General features: G+C 41.7%; 1 protein-coding gene across 17 annotated transcripts in view; it reads left to right on the top strand.

Moving 5' to 3' along the window:
• Positions 1–1,877: 1,877 nt before the first annotated feature.
• neo1a (neogenin 1a) overlaps positions 1,878–15,712 on the top strand; it is a 210,264-nt gene continuing 196,429 nt past the window's right edge. For 4 of the 17 annotated variants that reach the window (XM_008404713.2, XM_008404711.2, XM_008404710.2 and 1 more), the window contains exon 1: positions 1,880–2,584. In XM_008404713.2, coding sequence (XP_008402935.1) covers positions 2,494–2,584 — 91 coding nt within the window. In that variant the 5' untranslated portion in view covers positions 1,880–2,493. Of the gene's footprint in view, positions 2,585–15,712 lie in introns of all 17 variants that reach the window. The other 13 variants (XM_008404715.2, XM_008404714.2, XM_008404708.2 and 10 more) reach the window with 6 other exon arrangements.

Here is a 15,712-nt window from a genome sequence, read left to right as displayed (position 1 = left end):
ACTTGATCCGAAACTTACGGGTGTTAATCACATCTCCCGACTTCCAGCCGTCATGTGAAATCATCCACAAGAGTCGGGTTACAGATGTTAGCCTCGAGATATTCCTGAAGAGGAACAACAACAAAAAAATACCCCTATTCTTTGGGGGAACATTTTCAGCTGGCGTAGATTTATCTGTGAAGCTTGTTAAAGGGAAGACTTGGCTGTCACAAAGTGAAATATAACTTAGCGTCACTGCTTCTGAACTCTCTGGAAATGTGGCGAGATGAACCCAGATCTTCTTTCACAGCGTTTCAATTGGATGTCAGTCTCCAGAGTGGCATGGAAAACTCTTCAAAACTGAGCCTAGTTCCACATTTCACGAAGGACGTTCACTTTATGTCCTTTGAACATAAAGTGAACGTCGAGATTTATTTCATTGCAGAATATCAGCACAATGTGAAACCTGATAGCCAATAGGAAGAAGTTTATCAACAACAGATTGTATAATGGAATAGAATAATCTTTTACTGGGGAAATCCAGGTGTCACAGCAGCAACATGAGACAAAAGTGTACAAGCATGTTATTTAAATCGTTTTAATGTGCATAAATGTCCTGATGTATTCCTTACCACAAAGAGCAATTGATTTTATTAAATTTGCAAACCGTTTTTAAACGGCCTTTCCTGGAGTTTTAATTGTTTAGACATATTCCTTGAATTACTCAGTATTGTTGAAACTGATTTTAAATATCCATCTGTAAATATGATCCACTGGTTACATTGTCCCACAAGCAGATGAGGAATTTGGTTTGTTTTGCATTAAAAAAACAAAAATCATCAATGTTATGTCAAAGGCATTTAGCAAATACAGGAAAAGTCCGCTGCTTAGCCACTGTTCAACCTAAGAGAGAGTTTTAGCCACAATATTGCACAGCAAAACACATTTACATGAAAATGTCCAAATTTGTACAGAAACAGAAAGATGGCACCCTTAACAATCTATTCAGATGGTTTATTACCAGAAAAAAAAGTTGATTTGGGGGTAAGTTTCACTTTAAGATCAAATAACATAAAACAGAATTAGTAATAAGCTTTGTTTAAGACGAGCTTTGACTGCTGTTATCATAGTGCCCCAAAACTGTACTCAAGTAAGAGTAATACCTCTAAAACATGTTTTTTACTCAAGTAAAAGGAAAACCTAGCTGTCATCAATGATATAATATTTAAAAATTACATCATCAGAAGGAACAGAACATAAAGTTACGTGGAAATGTTGGCATTTTAAAGACCAAGGGGGAAAATAATTCATGTAAATAACAAAATAACATCTGGTAAAAGAATGTTTTCCCTTTTTACATTTATTTCAAAGTAAAACCTATGAAACTTTGTCTGTGTCTGGTGGATTTTTGGTTTAAACAAACAAATTGAAGTTACTCACATTGGTATACCCAAACATCTTACTCAAATAAGAGTAGTAATACTTCAAAGTAAAAAGTACTGAGACTTTTACTCAGAAAAGTACATGTTTTCCCCCTAAAACTTACTCAAATAAATGTAACTAGTTACTAGCCACCTCTATTTGGCTTGCTGAATTGCATATATACAGCAAGCCAAAAATCCTGTGTGACAGGAGCCCCTATCCCACCACCCCTGGTGGGATAAACATTTCTAGAGCCATCCCTGATTCTGTCCTAAATTTACTCACCCAACGTTTTAACACAACCCTCAGTACTAGGCTCCACTCAAACCCTGGCATCCTGGGCGAGGTTCATCAAAATCATCAGGATGATTGTTACATTTTTAATCTTTTCTGAAGCCTCTCTGCTGTGGGTGAAGTCCCACACCGTATTTTAGTTTCTGCCTGAGCTCACAAACGAGCCAGGATCCGAGCTTCCGCCAGACTCCGCGCCCTGTTTTCCGGGGAGCCGCAGATCCAGCCCTTCAGCACGCTGCTCACTCTTACGTCCCGTCCCTGAGCGGTGAGCTGGCCACGGCACAGATTTCTCCTCTCTGCTCGGATTACTTATCTCTTCTCTAACGGAGCTCTTTCTTGTTTTGTTCCTCCGTGCCCGGTAGATATCGGAGTATTCTGTAGTGATCTGTTTGGTGCGCAGTAGTGCGCAAAACCTATTGCGAGGCAGCGCCTCCGCGGCAATGGATTGATCTCAGTGTGGTGTGTTTTTTTCTTTTCTTTTTTTTTTTTCTTCTTTCTTCTTTACGACCTCTGCTTCGACCAAGTTGAGAAAACAGTCTCTAACCTGCGGTGCTCTCCTTCCAGCTGCGTTGTTTCACCAGCGCAGCTCGAAAAGTACCGGGATCTGGATGTTTTTGCACATTTAAGGACTTTGAACTTTTTCTTTTTTTTTACCCTCCTTGATGTGTTTGCAGGAGGTTTGCCTGGGATTCTAAGGATATATCTAGCTCTTATTTTTTTAAAATTTTTTTTGGAGGGCTTTTCAACATCTTCTCCGAGGTTTCCTGAAAGCCTGCAGAGATTTATTCGTGAAAAGTGATGGCCGAGCGGGGAGCTCTGGCGCTCCTCTCTCTCCTCTGTCTCACCTTTCTCTTCACGGAGACCAACGCGGCAAAGCATGTCGACAAAGGTAAAAACACGTCTCTGAGCTGCAGGCTTCCTCCTCTCCCGCCTCCTTTTAGCTCACTTTACCTGTAGGTGGGGACTGGGTTTGGGTCTGGGGCAAAACTCGAACGCGAGGAAGGGGAAATATCTCCGCAAAGAAGCCTTATAACGTAAGGCTGGGGCGCTCAGGTCAGCAGCTCATTAACTTTGAAAGTAGGCTACTTTTCCATGAGCACGCGCGCTGTTTGATCCCAGACCAGCCCAACGTGCGTTCACACTCCCCTCCTTTTGTCTGCTACGGTCTGTCTCCTAAAAGAACCAGACTGGCGATGTATCTGTCTCTGGATCGGCTACAGATGGACGATCCAAACACATCTACAGACATTTGCTTTGTGGACTGAATGAATCAGTGGATACGTGTGTGTGTGTGTGTGTGTGTGTGTGTGTGTGTGTGTGTGTGTGTGTGTGTGTGTGAAGCTGAGTGGTCGCACAAGATGCTTTATATCGATGCACTGACCTGTTTTTTTTTTTTTTTTTGGTCAGTAAGTATTTTTGTTTTTCCTTTTGTTCTATTTCAATTTGGACCTGGATTCTGTAGAAAACGTCCTGTGATTTTTTTTTTTCTTTGTTTTTTTTTTATGTCAAGATAGGGAACATGAGACATTTCTGCTTTTAATGCACGTGTACCCAACCCATTTGTTAAATTTATATTAAGCTCAAGTAGAGATGCAGTGATCCAACTTCTAAGTTTCTATAATTCCTATGATCGTGGTAAGGTTTTGCTCGTCTTCTTCGTGGATTTTCAGGCATGGGTTAGTGTGTTAGCAGTTGACTAAACACACAGCCTTGAGGGACCCCAGTGCAATTAAATTGAACATGTTTTGGTTGTAAGATTTACCTTTACTCATCTCCTTCACCCCCTTAAAAAACTGTCACCATTTATTGTCTGTTTCTTATTGAAATTGCATTTCTCATGTTTTCCTCATGTTTATTTATTTATTTAAAATCACCTTGATAGAAGTTAGGGCTTTGGATAAATGAGGATAATACCATTAAAAAATTGATGTTTTTTTTTTCAAACACAATCAAAGGGAAATTAGCTGATTTGAATCTCTTCCAGATTGATTGTTGTCTCTGTGCTCAAAATAATCATTAGTGATACATGTCAGATAATCATTTAGCCTCATCAGACCAGCAGAGATCTCATCACCCCGGCATCAATACATGCTTCGAAGATAGATAAACACCATGAAACTCTTTGGGTTTTACCAAATATTTTAAAATGACGTCCTCTCATGTCGTCGTTGTGAAAAATCGTTAGAAACAAAGAGCTGGAAACGTCTCCTAGATTAACGGGACACTCTCACAGATACCGTAGCGTGCATGTTAACACTCCTTATCATCAGCATTTCCTTCCCGATACCCAGAGCTCCGCCGATCGCCCGGTGAGAGCAAATTAAGGAAAAATTGGTCGATGCTGACCTCTGGTCATATTATTCTTCTAAGCTGTAAGGCGAAGTCAAGATCAGCAGCATGTGATCTGAAAATTTTGAACATCTCCGACTGTTGTGCAACGTGGCCCAGATTCTCGCTCTTAATTCCTGTGATATGCAAAATAGTTAATGTGTCGTAGTGAGAAGAACTCATCGTTTTTTTTCTCCTTTTTTTGTAGTTAAAAGGATGAAAGTAGTGAAAGTGATGGGCCTCTGCTAGCTGTTGGACTGTCTTGCATGTGCAGGCTGATGAAAGACCCTCTCCTGAATGAAAAGCGCTCCCCGGTAGTGGAAGAGATGGCAATAGAGAGAGAGGGAGAGAGATAGACTGGAGGAAAAAGAAAAAGCTCCTCCTTGGCTTTAGCGGAGTTTAGTACAAAAGAAAGACGGGGGGGTAGGGTTGAAACAGGCTGACTGTCTGGAAAGTAATAAAACCAGGAGATTAAGGGGTGCGGGGAGTTCCTCCGGGAGCTTTGATTGATTCCAGAGAATTGGGCCGGGACCCACACGCAGAGAGTCTCACGTTACTAATTGTGGGGTTCCCCCCCCCCGCGCTCTCCTCTTCTTCTTCTTCTTCTTCTTCTTCTGCTTCTTCAGTCTATTTAAAACACTTTTTTTTTTGAAGTCCTGACTGAAGCCACAGTTTATCTCTATCAAAGCGGGAAGACCTGTGACTCTAACTTGAAAAGTTGACTTACTATTTACAAAAAAAAAAAAGTCTCTCTTGCTTCTTTCTTTGACATAAGCCACCAAAGCTGAACCAACCCGCTGCTCTCTTCCCTCCTCCATGGCTCGTGAGGAGTTGTTTGGATTTAAAAAAAAAAGCCTTAATAAGTTAGGCTTTTGTAAACAAGTCCCAGTCAGAGGAGAATAAAATCCATTTAGGCACTATCTTATCTCCGTGGCCCTCCTGGGAGGGAGCTGTGTGCTGATTGTCTCCCCGTGGACAGTGCAAACAACTCGCTAAAATGTGCAAACATTCGGCAATCCTCCGCTCTTACAGTGCTCTCTCTCTCTCTCTCTCTGGGGTCTTATCCTCACGGACCACCTCGGATGCAACTCTGCAGAGGCTTTCCAAACATCCACCCTTTTGTTTTCTTTGCTGCATTTAGGGTCTTCCCGGAGGATTCTAGCCTTTAAGAACATAATTTACCACCTTTGTGATGTTGTTTGGCAAACTCCGGTGGTCCCGCATTCCAGTTTTTGAGAAAGGTAGGGGGGGAGGGGGAAGGCTGGGAATTTAATTTGTAACCGCAACCTAATAAAGCATTTTTCTAACCTCTAACTTCATTTTTTTTAAGCCCAAAAGGAAGGAATCTTTTGCACATGTTGGTCTCAGCTGTTGAATTTGGAAAGGGGGAAGAGTGGGGAGTGGCATAATGCAGACTGAGAAACAGTCTCTGCTGGGTAGAGTGTGCTGTTTACTGATAATTTATTTATGGCCTCCAATCGCTCATAATGACCCCTGTCCATGAGGGGATGGATAATTGTGCACTTGGCAAACCGTTCGACTCCTCTGCCTCGCTAATGAAGCTGCCCAGTTTGGATTTGGTGCTCATATCCAACTGCTGGTGCAAGACGGGGAGTCAGAGGGGATGTGGTACATCTGGTTGACGCTCTGTGTTTTCTTGCAAGTGATGTCTAGGTGAGAACTACTGGCTTTTTTTTTTTCTCTCTCTTTTGCCCTTCTACATCTAGATTAGTGAAGGTTTAAATGAAAGCAGTTACTGAAAGTGTGAAACAGGGATCAATATCTGCAGGATGGAAGGCTTGACATCTGTTGGTGGGCTGTGCTGGTGGTCGTGTGTGTGTGTGTGTGTGCGTGTGTGTATGTGTGTGTGTGTGTGTGTGTGTGTCAGGGGAGGGGGAGGTCAGCCACATTCAGCTGACATGGATCTCTGGCGTCTGAATTTGCTTGGATGCTGCTGTAGCTATTACTTCTGCTGCTGCTAAAACAGAATCACTCTTCATGCAATATACCTTTTTAGTTTCTCTAAACTTAAAAAAAATAAAAAAGAGGGGTGTGCTATCATTTTCCCCAAGGGCCACATTAGTAACTATTGCCCAGACTCCATTGTCAAGTCTCCATTGTCCCACCCAGTTGGTGCTCCGCCTTATGTAAATTCACAGGTTGACCAAAGAATGCAGACTATTGACAAGTATTGCTTGTGCGCAATGTCTGTCTTGTACCTGTAGCATCTTATTAAAAAGGATTTAAACTTAACAAACATTATGACGGAAAATTTTGTGTTTCGGCTATCTTTTTAAAACGTTGATTCCCGTAACCGGCAATGCCTTGTTTAGGGACTTGCTTCAATGCCCGATTGAAGATATTCTTATTATCTCTGTTTATTAACACTCCTGTGGTCTTAGCTTGACGCTAAGGAGGAGCGTGGCAGATGTCATGGTCAGACAACGGGGAACTGGGGGTCAGAGTTGTCCCGACAGACTGTCAGTTCCTGGAACCACACAAAAAAACATCTCGTAAAAACAGAATAAAAAAATGTGTGGGGTCCAAATTACCCCGTCTATTAAGACGTCTATTATATGTCTATTAAGACAGTCTTAATAGACATATAGACAATAGACAATGTCTATTAAGACAGAGTCTTAATAGACAATGTCTATTAAGACAGAGTCTTAATAGACATATAAAGACTCAAATTATTTGAGCCTTTATATGTTTTATACTCTTTAAAAGACTAAAGACAACAGCGAATCGGCATCCGTCCAAATCGGTGTATTTTCATTTACTGTGGTTTCTCAGCAAACAAATCTTTCACATGTTAGCCGTTGGACTGGAAGCTTAATGCTTGTTCACCATCCTGAAAACACACAGTGTCCCTCCTATGAGACATAGCCAGGTTTAGAGTTGCTGTGATCGCTCATTGAAGGGTTGGGCGACTCTGAGCGGAGAGAAGCCAGGCTTGTGTTGTGAGCTATCAAAGAGAGACAACGGAAATCTGTTGCTCCTCGACTGAGGCGTCCATCTGTCCCCATGTCCGCCTACCCGATTCCAGCAGTACTTCCGCGGGCATCCCCTGGCGCTCCTAAGCCAGCTGGTAGGTTTAATTTCTCCCATAAATCCTGAAGTCCTCAGCTGGTTGTGACCCTAAAATCAGGAGCCCTCCACATTCTCTTTAAGCTTTGCAGTGTTGTCTTTCTGGTTTGCAGCTTTAATCATTTTTACATTAAGTCTTCTTCACCTTCTGCTCTGCTACATACATTTTAACCTGCTTTGCTGAGTCACATGTTATGCATCTTTCAAATGCAATGGAATATTTAAAAGATGTAATCTTCTGTACCCGTAGAGAGCTCGCTCTCTCAACACTGAACGTAACCTTTTTAAATCGAATTGCTGCGAATGGGAGCCCAACCGACGTCGGCCTGCATCCAGGCCGTTCTCTTCAGCTGCATTTTTCCTTCTAAGAGCTGAACTTCAGCTCCTCTTTGGGGAATCTCCCGCTGATCTTAAGAAGATATCAGAAGCACCCATTTTCTTGCTCTGCTGACAGGATGTCTGCCTGACCTTTTCATGTCAAACCCCCCCGCCCCCCCAAAAAAAACCATGAAGTGATGTCGGGAGACCAGAGAGCTGTCCGTGCTGAACAGCGTGCGCATTCCTCCGAGGCTTGGTTACCCGCGAGACATTAGAACAGCTGTATCCTTTGCAGGAGACTGAGCTGGAAACATCCCTGTCCCTGTTTTCGTAGATGTAAGGTTGAAGCGGCCGTGGTGGGCTTGCAGTGTCAGAGCTGTGCTGTTCTGCTCAGGCTTAATGAGCTCTGGAAGAGCTGCTTTTATCTGCCTCCAGGGTGACACACATGTTGCTCCGATCCAGTGTCCAAATTCCAGTTTGTGATTTAAAATAGAAACCAACCTGTGCCCTCTCTTTGGAGACAGAGTTCCCATGCCGTTTGGAATTTGATTTGAGGAATTTCTAAAGCTGAAAGCTGAGACTGAAAGTGGAACATGGGAAATATTATTTGTTCCAAAGCTGGAATATCCATCCGGTCATTTTCCACTATTAATCTTTTTTTGTCATCCATCCATTATTTGTGTTTTGTCCATCCATTATGATGTACCTATGTATTCCATCCATCCATGCATTCCTACCTACCTACTTAGAAGCTTTTCATAATAAGAATTTATTTTTCCTCATTTTAAAACAAAATTAAAAAACTTTGGAGAACTTGGACAATTTCTGCCTGAAAAACATCGTTAGTTCTGCTGTGGAAAATGTGTCATGCTCCACTGCAGCCGTAAACCGCTCGCCGTCAGCCTTGTAAAGCCTCGCCGCGACGTCGCTGCAGCGCTTCAGATGGATATCTGAGATGTCAGTGAGAGCTCTTTCTTTAAAAACGTCCCGAAAAGGACCTGCAAACATACCTCTGCAATCTCCAAGACATCTGGATCAAATCTTCTCTGTTGTGACTAAGCCTTAGCGGCTCGCTTTTCTTCTCCCCCGTTTCTTTTTTAGCGACACGTATAAACAGTTTACATAGAAATAATGATTCTCCTGACGTATGAATACAGTCGCAGCTCTATGCAGGCATGTAAGTGGATGCTGCATGACGAGCGAGCCGTCATCTTCTGCCGAGATACGTCCTGTAATATTTATGTTCTGCTGCGCCGCAGTCACAGTTGCTCGTGTTCTTGTAAGCAGCCTGGCGTTGCCCAGACTTTCAGCGCATACGGGGTCAAAGTGCACGTCTTTCCCAGCTACACTGTAGCTGCGGCAAGCTGTAGAGCAAGCAACCTGGTGTTTTCTTTTGGCCCTTGCATTCAGGTAAAATCTTCCAGGATTATTACTCATCTGAGCTGAGCTTACATACAATCGTTTCTACGTTAAATGGAAAATGTTTTACTAAGACAATGAGGAGGAGCTCCGTCTTTTTGGCTTCAACTATGCTAAAATGTCGGTTATCTTGCAGAATCTTGCAAAGCTGCACCAATAAACCCCACAGTCCTTAGTTGTAAATTAAGAAAAATTACTATTCTTCGAGACACATTATAATAACCTTCTTTTCCATGCTGGATGTCCAGCACCTTGCAGCTCTCAGACAAGGATTTATTCTCTGCTGCGTTTCTGGAGGGCATCCAAGTTGTGATGAATTTTCCCCGAAAAGTCTTTTGCAGTAGTGGAGAAATAAATGCAGCCTGGTTGAAGATGCTTTCTAGTATTTGTCTACTTTGAGTATCTGTATCAATGAAATCTGGACTGGTTTTAGTAAGTTGATTATGTAATCTGGTATACACTGCAGATTCATTACACACACACACACACACACACACACAGTGGTGTGGTTTAAGAGTTTATTTGAATGATTTTTGACTACAAAGCAAATAAAATCAAAATCAACTCGTCAGAAATACAAATTACTATAGAAGACACAAACATGAGAGAAGGCTTTCCGGGTTTTCTGTCGGTTTCACACTTTACAAGTTTCTAATGTTTAAATGAGCGTCATTTGAGCAAGAATTGTCAAAATGAGGAAGCAAAAGTGTTCGAAATACATCTCTGCATCTGAGTCAGTATGACTTTTTTTTAAATATTTGAATTGAATCGCCAAAGTAAATGAACTTTTCAATGATTTTAAGTCATTGAAAATGATTTAAAATTATGATCCCTCTGTCCTATTATTAGTCTTTGTTCCTTCAACATTCATGATCTTGTTTGATCACTGTGCTCCGCCCGCCGCTTCTGTAAACGGAAGATATCTCACACACACACACACACACACCATCGGCCTCTGCTGACTCAAAGGAGCTTCTTATTTGCTGAGGGTGTGGGGAGCAGGCGGCGACAGAGGGATGACTGTGAGCGCTCCTCAGTTGAGTTCGCCGCCACCGTCTTGAAATCGGCTGAAGGCACTTGGCAGCTTCACGCGCGGCTGAATGGTGTGTGTTTTGTGTGTGTGTGTATTGATGGGTGGGTGTTTTTTTTTTTTTGTTTTTTTTTTTATACAGGCGTGCGCCACCCAAGTGAGGGAGAAACAGCTGGCGTGCTGACGAAGTTCAGAGCGTGTTCCTCGTCGAATTAACGCCAGCTTCTTACCCTGATGAATGAGTCCCGTGCAGGAGCGGCCAAATACTGTGTTATTTCTTCTGGCGAACGGCCTTGTTTAGTTTATTTCGTTTCAAAATGGACAGATTTTCTCCCAGATGTGACTTGTAAAGTGCGGCGGTTTGGGTTTTACAAAAGAATTCCGAGTCCTAAAATGCCAAAGGAAAACGTTTATATGGATTCATGATGGAAGTTTAATGTTTCCCCATTTGAAAACGTCGGAATTCTTTTTTCCTTTTCTTTCTGTTCCACGTTTCTTCGATCGCTCTCTTTATGCTGAAGGATGATCCGCTGTTGATTTCTTTTTGTTTTTTGTTGAGCATCTCCAGAACAAATCTGTTTGAAACTGGTAGTTTTTTGTTTTTTTTCCTCTCCACAATATTGGCGGACTGTTGGGAACTCTGTTCCTGTGATTTCTGAGCATAAGGCAGGAGCCCCTGAAGTTTTGCAGCAAAGTTGGCACGACGTTTTAAAACGTCAGCAACCCGACGAAGCCTTTTTCTGTACTTTTCCGTGCTTCTGCCTCTGCTTGTACCGTCAGTCTCGGTTTAAACAGTGGAAGGTCTTTCTCAAGCCTCGCAGCTTTTATTTTGATTTTCACTTGCTGCTATGGTGACTTTAGCCAGTGTTTCAGCTTCAAAATCAACGATTCTTTATGGGTTCTCAGTCAGATAAAGGCCCTCTTGTTTGGGGGAAGCTCCCCTTTGGCAGGGAAGGGGGCTGTTCTCCTCACTGCAGTGACTTTGCACCGTGTTTTTGGAGCCAGGCCCTCTCAGCTCTGAGCTCATCCACGGCGAAGCGAGGTCGGCTCAAACTGCGGAAATACGGCCTAAATAAATTGCAGTGAAGTAATGGAATTGGCCGCCGCTTTCGATTCTGGTTTCTTGAGCTTTCACAGCTCAGACGCAGCACTTTTTGCATCAAGTAAGCCATATTCCAGCAGCATGAAGCTCGCCTTGCATCGGCAAAGAGAGTATGTCCTGTTCTAAATATTTCAGGCATGACGATGAGCATTAAAGCCTGGTAGAAACGATATTAGCATAATATTCATTCATAATAACCCATTCATTTCACTTTTCACGTTTCCTTGGTCTCGTGTGGTGTAAATCTTGTCCTTGACCCTTTCGGGGAGATTATTGTCTACAGAGGAGTCTGTTTTATGGTGTGAGAGAGACGTAGATTGAGCCGGGTTATGCAATTTCAAGGAACGAGTTAAGCATCTAACATTCTTACACAATCCATGCAGGGATGAGTGCACATTTTCCACATTATGATCCAGAATGACTTTGTTCTAAAACGAGTCTGCGATTCCTTTTTGCCACTTCAGTGTCATGTATCAGCTTTTTTTCTTTCATTGGTGAAAACACTATTTTAGTCTAGTTTGAAAGAAAAGAAAACATTTTTTAAAAAACTTAAAAATCCTTAACATCAAAACCGTGACACATGGATATAGATCACTTTATTTTATACCTCCATATGGTGGTATTTGCCCCACACTATATCTGAGAACAGGCTGGTTTGAGTTTCTTATAACCAATGCGCAAATACCACGATTGTACGTTATGACACTACTTACATAAAAATCAAAATGACTACATCCTTCTTGTTTACTACTTTAAAAAATAAAGCAATAACGGCTACATTTTTGCAAAAATATTGAATAAGTTTCCAAGTGGTTAAATTATCTCGGGGACAAGGACATTCTGGGGAGATGCAGATTTCTTTATTTCTGGTTGTTTATGTTCTTCCTCTCTTCTGAGTTGACAGGGTGAAAACCAGCACATTACCGCCCCCTAGGAGGCCGCACTGAAAACTACATATGTCTAGCTAAAGATAGCATGAGTAGCATGCTTGGTCATGAGGGTCAAGCTACTCACATAAACAGAAAAGTATGTACTTTTCCATCAAGTTGATAGTGGTAGTTAACTTTGGTTAGCTAGCTAACTTTGGCTAGGTACCCTGCACTTGGTTTCTAACAAACACACCACTTACAGCTTAGTAAATGTCCTAAGATTACCTTAAGAGGAGTGTTAGGAGGCACTCCTTTGGTTTACCTACCCGTATTGTTTATGAAAGTATTTCCATTTCCATACAGCCTGAAATTATTTTCTGTACGCTAGCTTGGCAGCTAACTGGGAATGGGCCAGAAAGGTGGAGATTCAGCTCTTTGTTACTTTGAGCTCCATAGCTACAGCTAAGGGAAAACTTTTGTCATTCAACTACTTTCTGTTGCGTTTGGCGTCCCAGTAATCTTTAATGGTTCATCAGATTTTAAACGGTAACCTTTTAAAACCTTTGCTACTAGTGACTGACCCATGCCTAGCCTTCTGTTACATCATGTTTGCACTTTGCTGTAAACACGGGAAGAATGTAGGGCAGAAAAAAACTCCAGTCTCTTTCTGTTATCTCATTAAAAGCACTTTAAATGGTAATAGGAAACTTTTTAAAACCCTGATACCGGTAACCCGTCCGTGCCCAATATACACAATCTATAAAGACTCTCCAAATATTTGCAAACTAGTTTAGTTCCCTAATGACATTAGCTGCCTACAAAACTGAAAAGGAACAGTCATTTGTAAACTTTAATAATACAAATATTATCAGCACTATGAAAAGTCTTGAAGTATTTGACTTGATTAGTTTGCACCAGAATGACCAAAAGGCTTCCTAAAGATGGGTTTGTGTGAAAAAAGGACCGAGTTCTTCATCTGTAACTAAATACAGCCGCGACCTTCTTCTGTAATGGAGGAGGAGGAGAAACGCTGAGGTTAAGCTGACAGAGAGTGAGCAGGTAAGCTCAAAGAGGGACTGATTTTTTATTTTTTTTTATCTATCCAGGTTGACAGGCTGTGATGGGAAGCATCTGCATTTATCCCCTTTTTTCATTCCCTAAGCATGAACCGGGACTCCGCCGTCCCCGCCCCAGCCTTTTGACAGGTCACTCAGCCACGGCGGCAGCAGCGGCGCGGCTGCGAAATAGACGGCAGCCAACAGGGAGCACCTGCAGAGAAATAGCAGGCGAGCAGCATTCCATCACAGGACCCCGAGACACAGATGTCATATGAGACACGAGGGAGGTGGATGGAGAGTGAGGGGGGGCGGGGGTGAGCTGACGGTGGCAGAGGTTTTGGCATAGTGGATCAGTAATGGGGTAGGATAGCAGGCCAGCTGCTACCAACAGATTCCTAATGAGGTTTCCCATCAGGAACACGGGGAGATGAACATTAATGACTACAGTTAAACCTGTCTGTTCATTTATTGGCCCCGCTTTCAATCATGCCAAGATGAGCTCCCTGACATGTTTGTCCCCATGTGTAATTGTTTTTTTTTTTTTTAATTATTACTCCAAGCCACGTTTTACTTTAATAGGTTTGTACGTCAATAATTTTCTCTGATTTATTTGTCTATATTTGATCGGTTGATTTAATCATTTGGTTCGTAAAATTATTTGAATGAACCCCAGGTCACAACTCGGATGCCTTCACTTTGATCGACGGCGCAAAATATGGGCAGTAACCCATTTTGAAATTGTGAACATTTCAGAAGCTCTGCCTTTTGACCTGATAAGTTAAAGGTAAGAATATAAATTGTTTAAAATGTTATGTTTTTAAAAGGACTGCTCTCTGTTGGTGTTGAAGATAAAGAAGTTTGCCTCTGTGGAGAAGTTACAAAGCAACTCAGGCTCTTTTATTGTCCATTATTATTTTTGTTTAATGATGATTTTGCTAATAGCACTTGGCAAAATGTAATGTGCGTTGTCTGATTTCTCAATTTGTGACTTGTGTTTTTATGATGCAAAGCACCTTCTTGCTGAAATGTGCTACAAGGATACACTTGATTGATTTTATATTGAACACAAATATTTATCTTGGGTCTTCTTGGCTAACTTTGTTCCTTCATGATGTGAACAATCAATTCTGCGGCTCCTTTTTCCAAAATAGGTTCTGCTTCAAATTTACTGGACGACTAAGGCACATTCTTCTGATTGTACAGCACACTCGAAAGTCAGGACAACAAGATGTTGTGTTTAGTATTAAATCCGAAATTCTTTCTTACGTCGTCCATTGTATTTGCGTTAGACGTAGGAGATCAAATATGGGAAAGATGTCACTCTCAAACTGATTTGGTTTTTGTATTATGTTGGAATTTACAAGGAATTTATAATTTGTGCTGCTTTTTGCAACACAAAATAGTATATATCATTTTTTGTGTATATTGTGTTGAAATACTATTTAAATAAATTCACAATGGGAAGTTTTATGGTAACATGGCCCCCGTAGGGGTTGAGGATCAGAGCCACCCAAAAATGTGTAAATACTTCAGAGCCGCTCTAAAAATGCTTTTAACTGCCCATCTTAATAGTTGAATCCGGTGTGGTTTACACATTTTCTACATATATTGACATTCCACAGTTTGTTTGACATATTTAATGAATGTGTGTGACATATTTAGTCTTTCTGATTGTAAATAAATGTGCAGAGAGTATCAGGCCTCACTGATGGGGGACAGTGCTGAGCCCCAGAGATACGAGCAACAGGTGCACCTCTGGTTTATTGGGATATAAACCATCAGAAGATTTTACAGTTCAGCTATGATTTCATACTTCAAATCAAACCCTTCTTATAATGGCTGCCCAGTCTTGTATTTGTATTTTTATCAATTTATCTTAGGCGGTGAAATTTTGTTGGAATTGGAAGGTGTTCTTACCATAACCCTAATCTTTAGCTCTCTCCACTGATTCTCTGCAAGATTTAAATTAGTTGGTTAAATGTCCAAAATCGGACATTTGACTAGGTGCCACTATGTGATCTGCAACTTTTCTAACAAGGATTTGACTTCAGGGATTGTGTTTGATTCCCAACTACATAAAAAAAAAAGAAAAGCCCCCTAAATTAGCAGCAGTGCTGTACGATTCTCCCCACATGTGATCACGCAGATGTGTAAAAACACTGAAGCCTCTGTGTGTCACTTTTAAACTCAATTAGCATTCAAAGGAGCAACATTCCACATATTGGCTTCTAAGCTAACCCTGATGTGCAAACCACCAATATGCTTCGTCATTTAATCAAGATTAGCACAATAAAAGAGATTAGATGGACAGAAATCAAGCTTTCAGTTTCATCTCCACCAACAACAGATGAATTGTAGCATTCTTACCAACGCAGAGCCACGCATGCTGTCTGTGTGAAGGACAGTGAAGACTCGTCTAATCTCTCCCTTAGCAACCGAGAGCGCTTCGACTTGTCGGAACGCAAAAACGTCTTTCTCTGCTTTTATACTTAATTTACCTGGAGTGATCTGAATTAGTCCGGAGTGCATTAGCGTATCATTCAGGCTTTCTGGGCACCTGCTGAACTAAATCACTCAAACGCGCACACACACATACACACATGCTCCACTCTATCCTGAAATACTTCCTGCAGTCTGTCTATGCCATATGGCAAATGATATTGTGGTGAAGTGTAGCGGCTCCAAATGAAAATTCACACAAGATCATTTAATTAAACAGGTGTGAAAGCTGCTTAATGCAGGACGCTGCAGCTCGTGTTCAGCTTCAAGCAGCAGTTCTTCCAGCACCAAGATGAGGACATAT

The sequence above is a fragment of the Poecilia reticulata genome, linkage group LG3 (assembly GCF_000633615.1).
Source record: "Poecilia reticulata strain Guanapo linkage group LG3, Guppy_female_1.0+MT, whole genome shotgun sequence".
In the NCBI taxonomy this organism is placed as follows: Eukaryota; Metazoa; Chordata; class Actinopteri; order Cyprinodontiformes; family Poeciliidae; genus Poecilia; species Poecilia reticulata.
The sequence above is the reverse complement of the archived record's forward strand: the minus strand, read 5'-3'. Positions and strand labels throughout refer to the sequence as shown.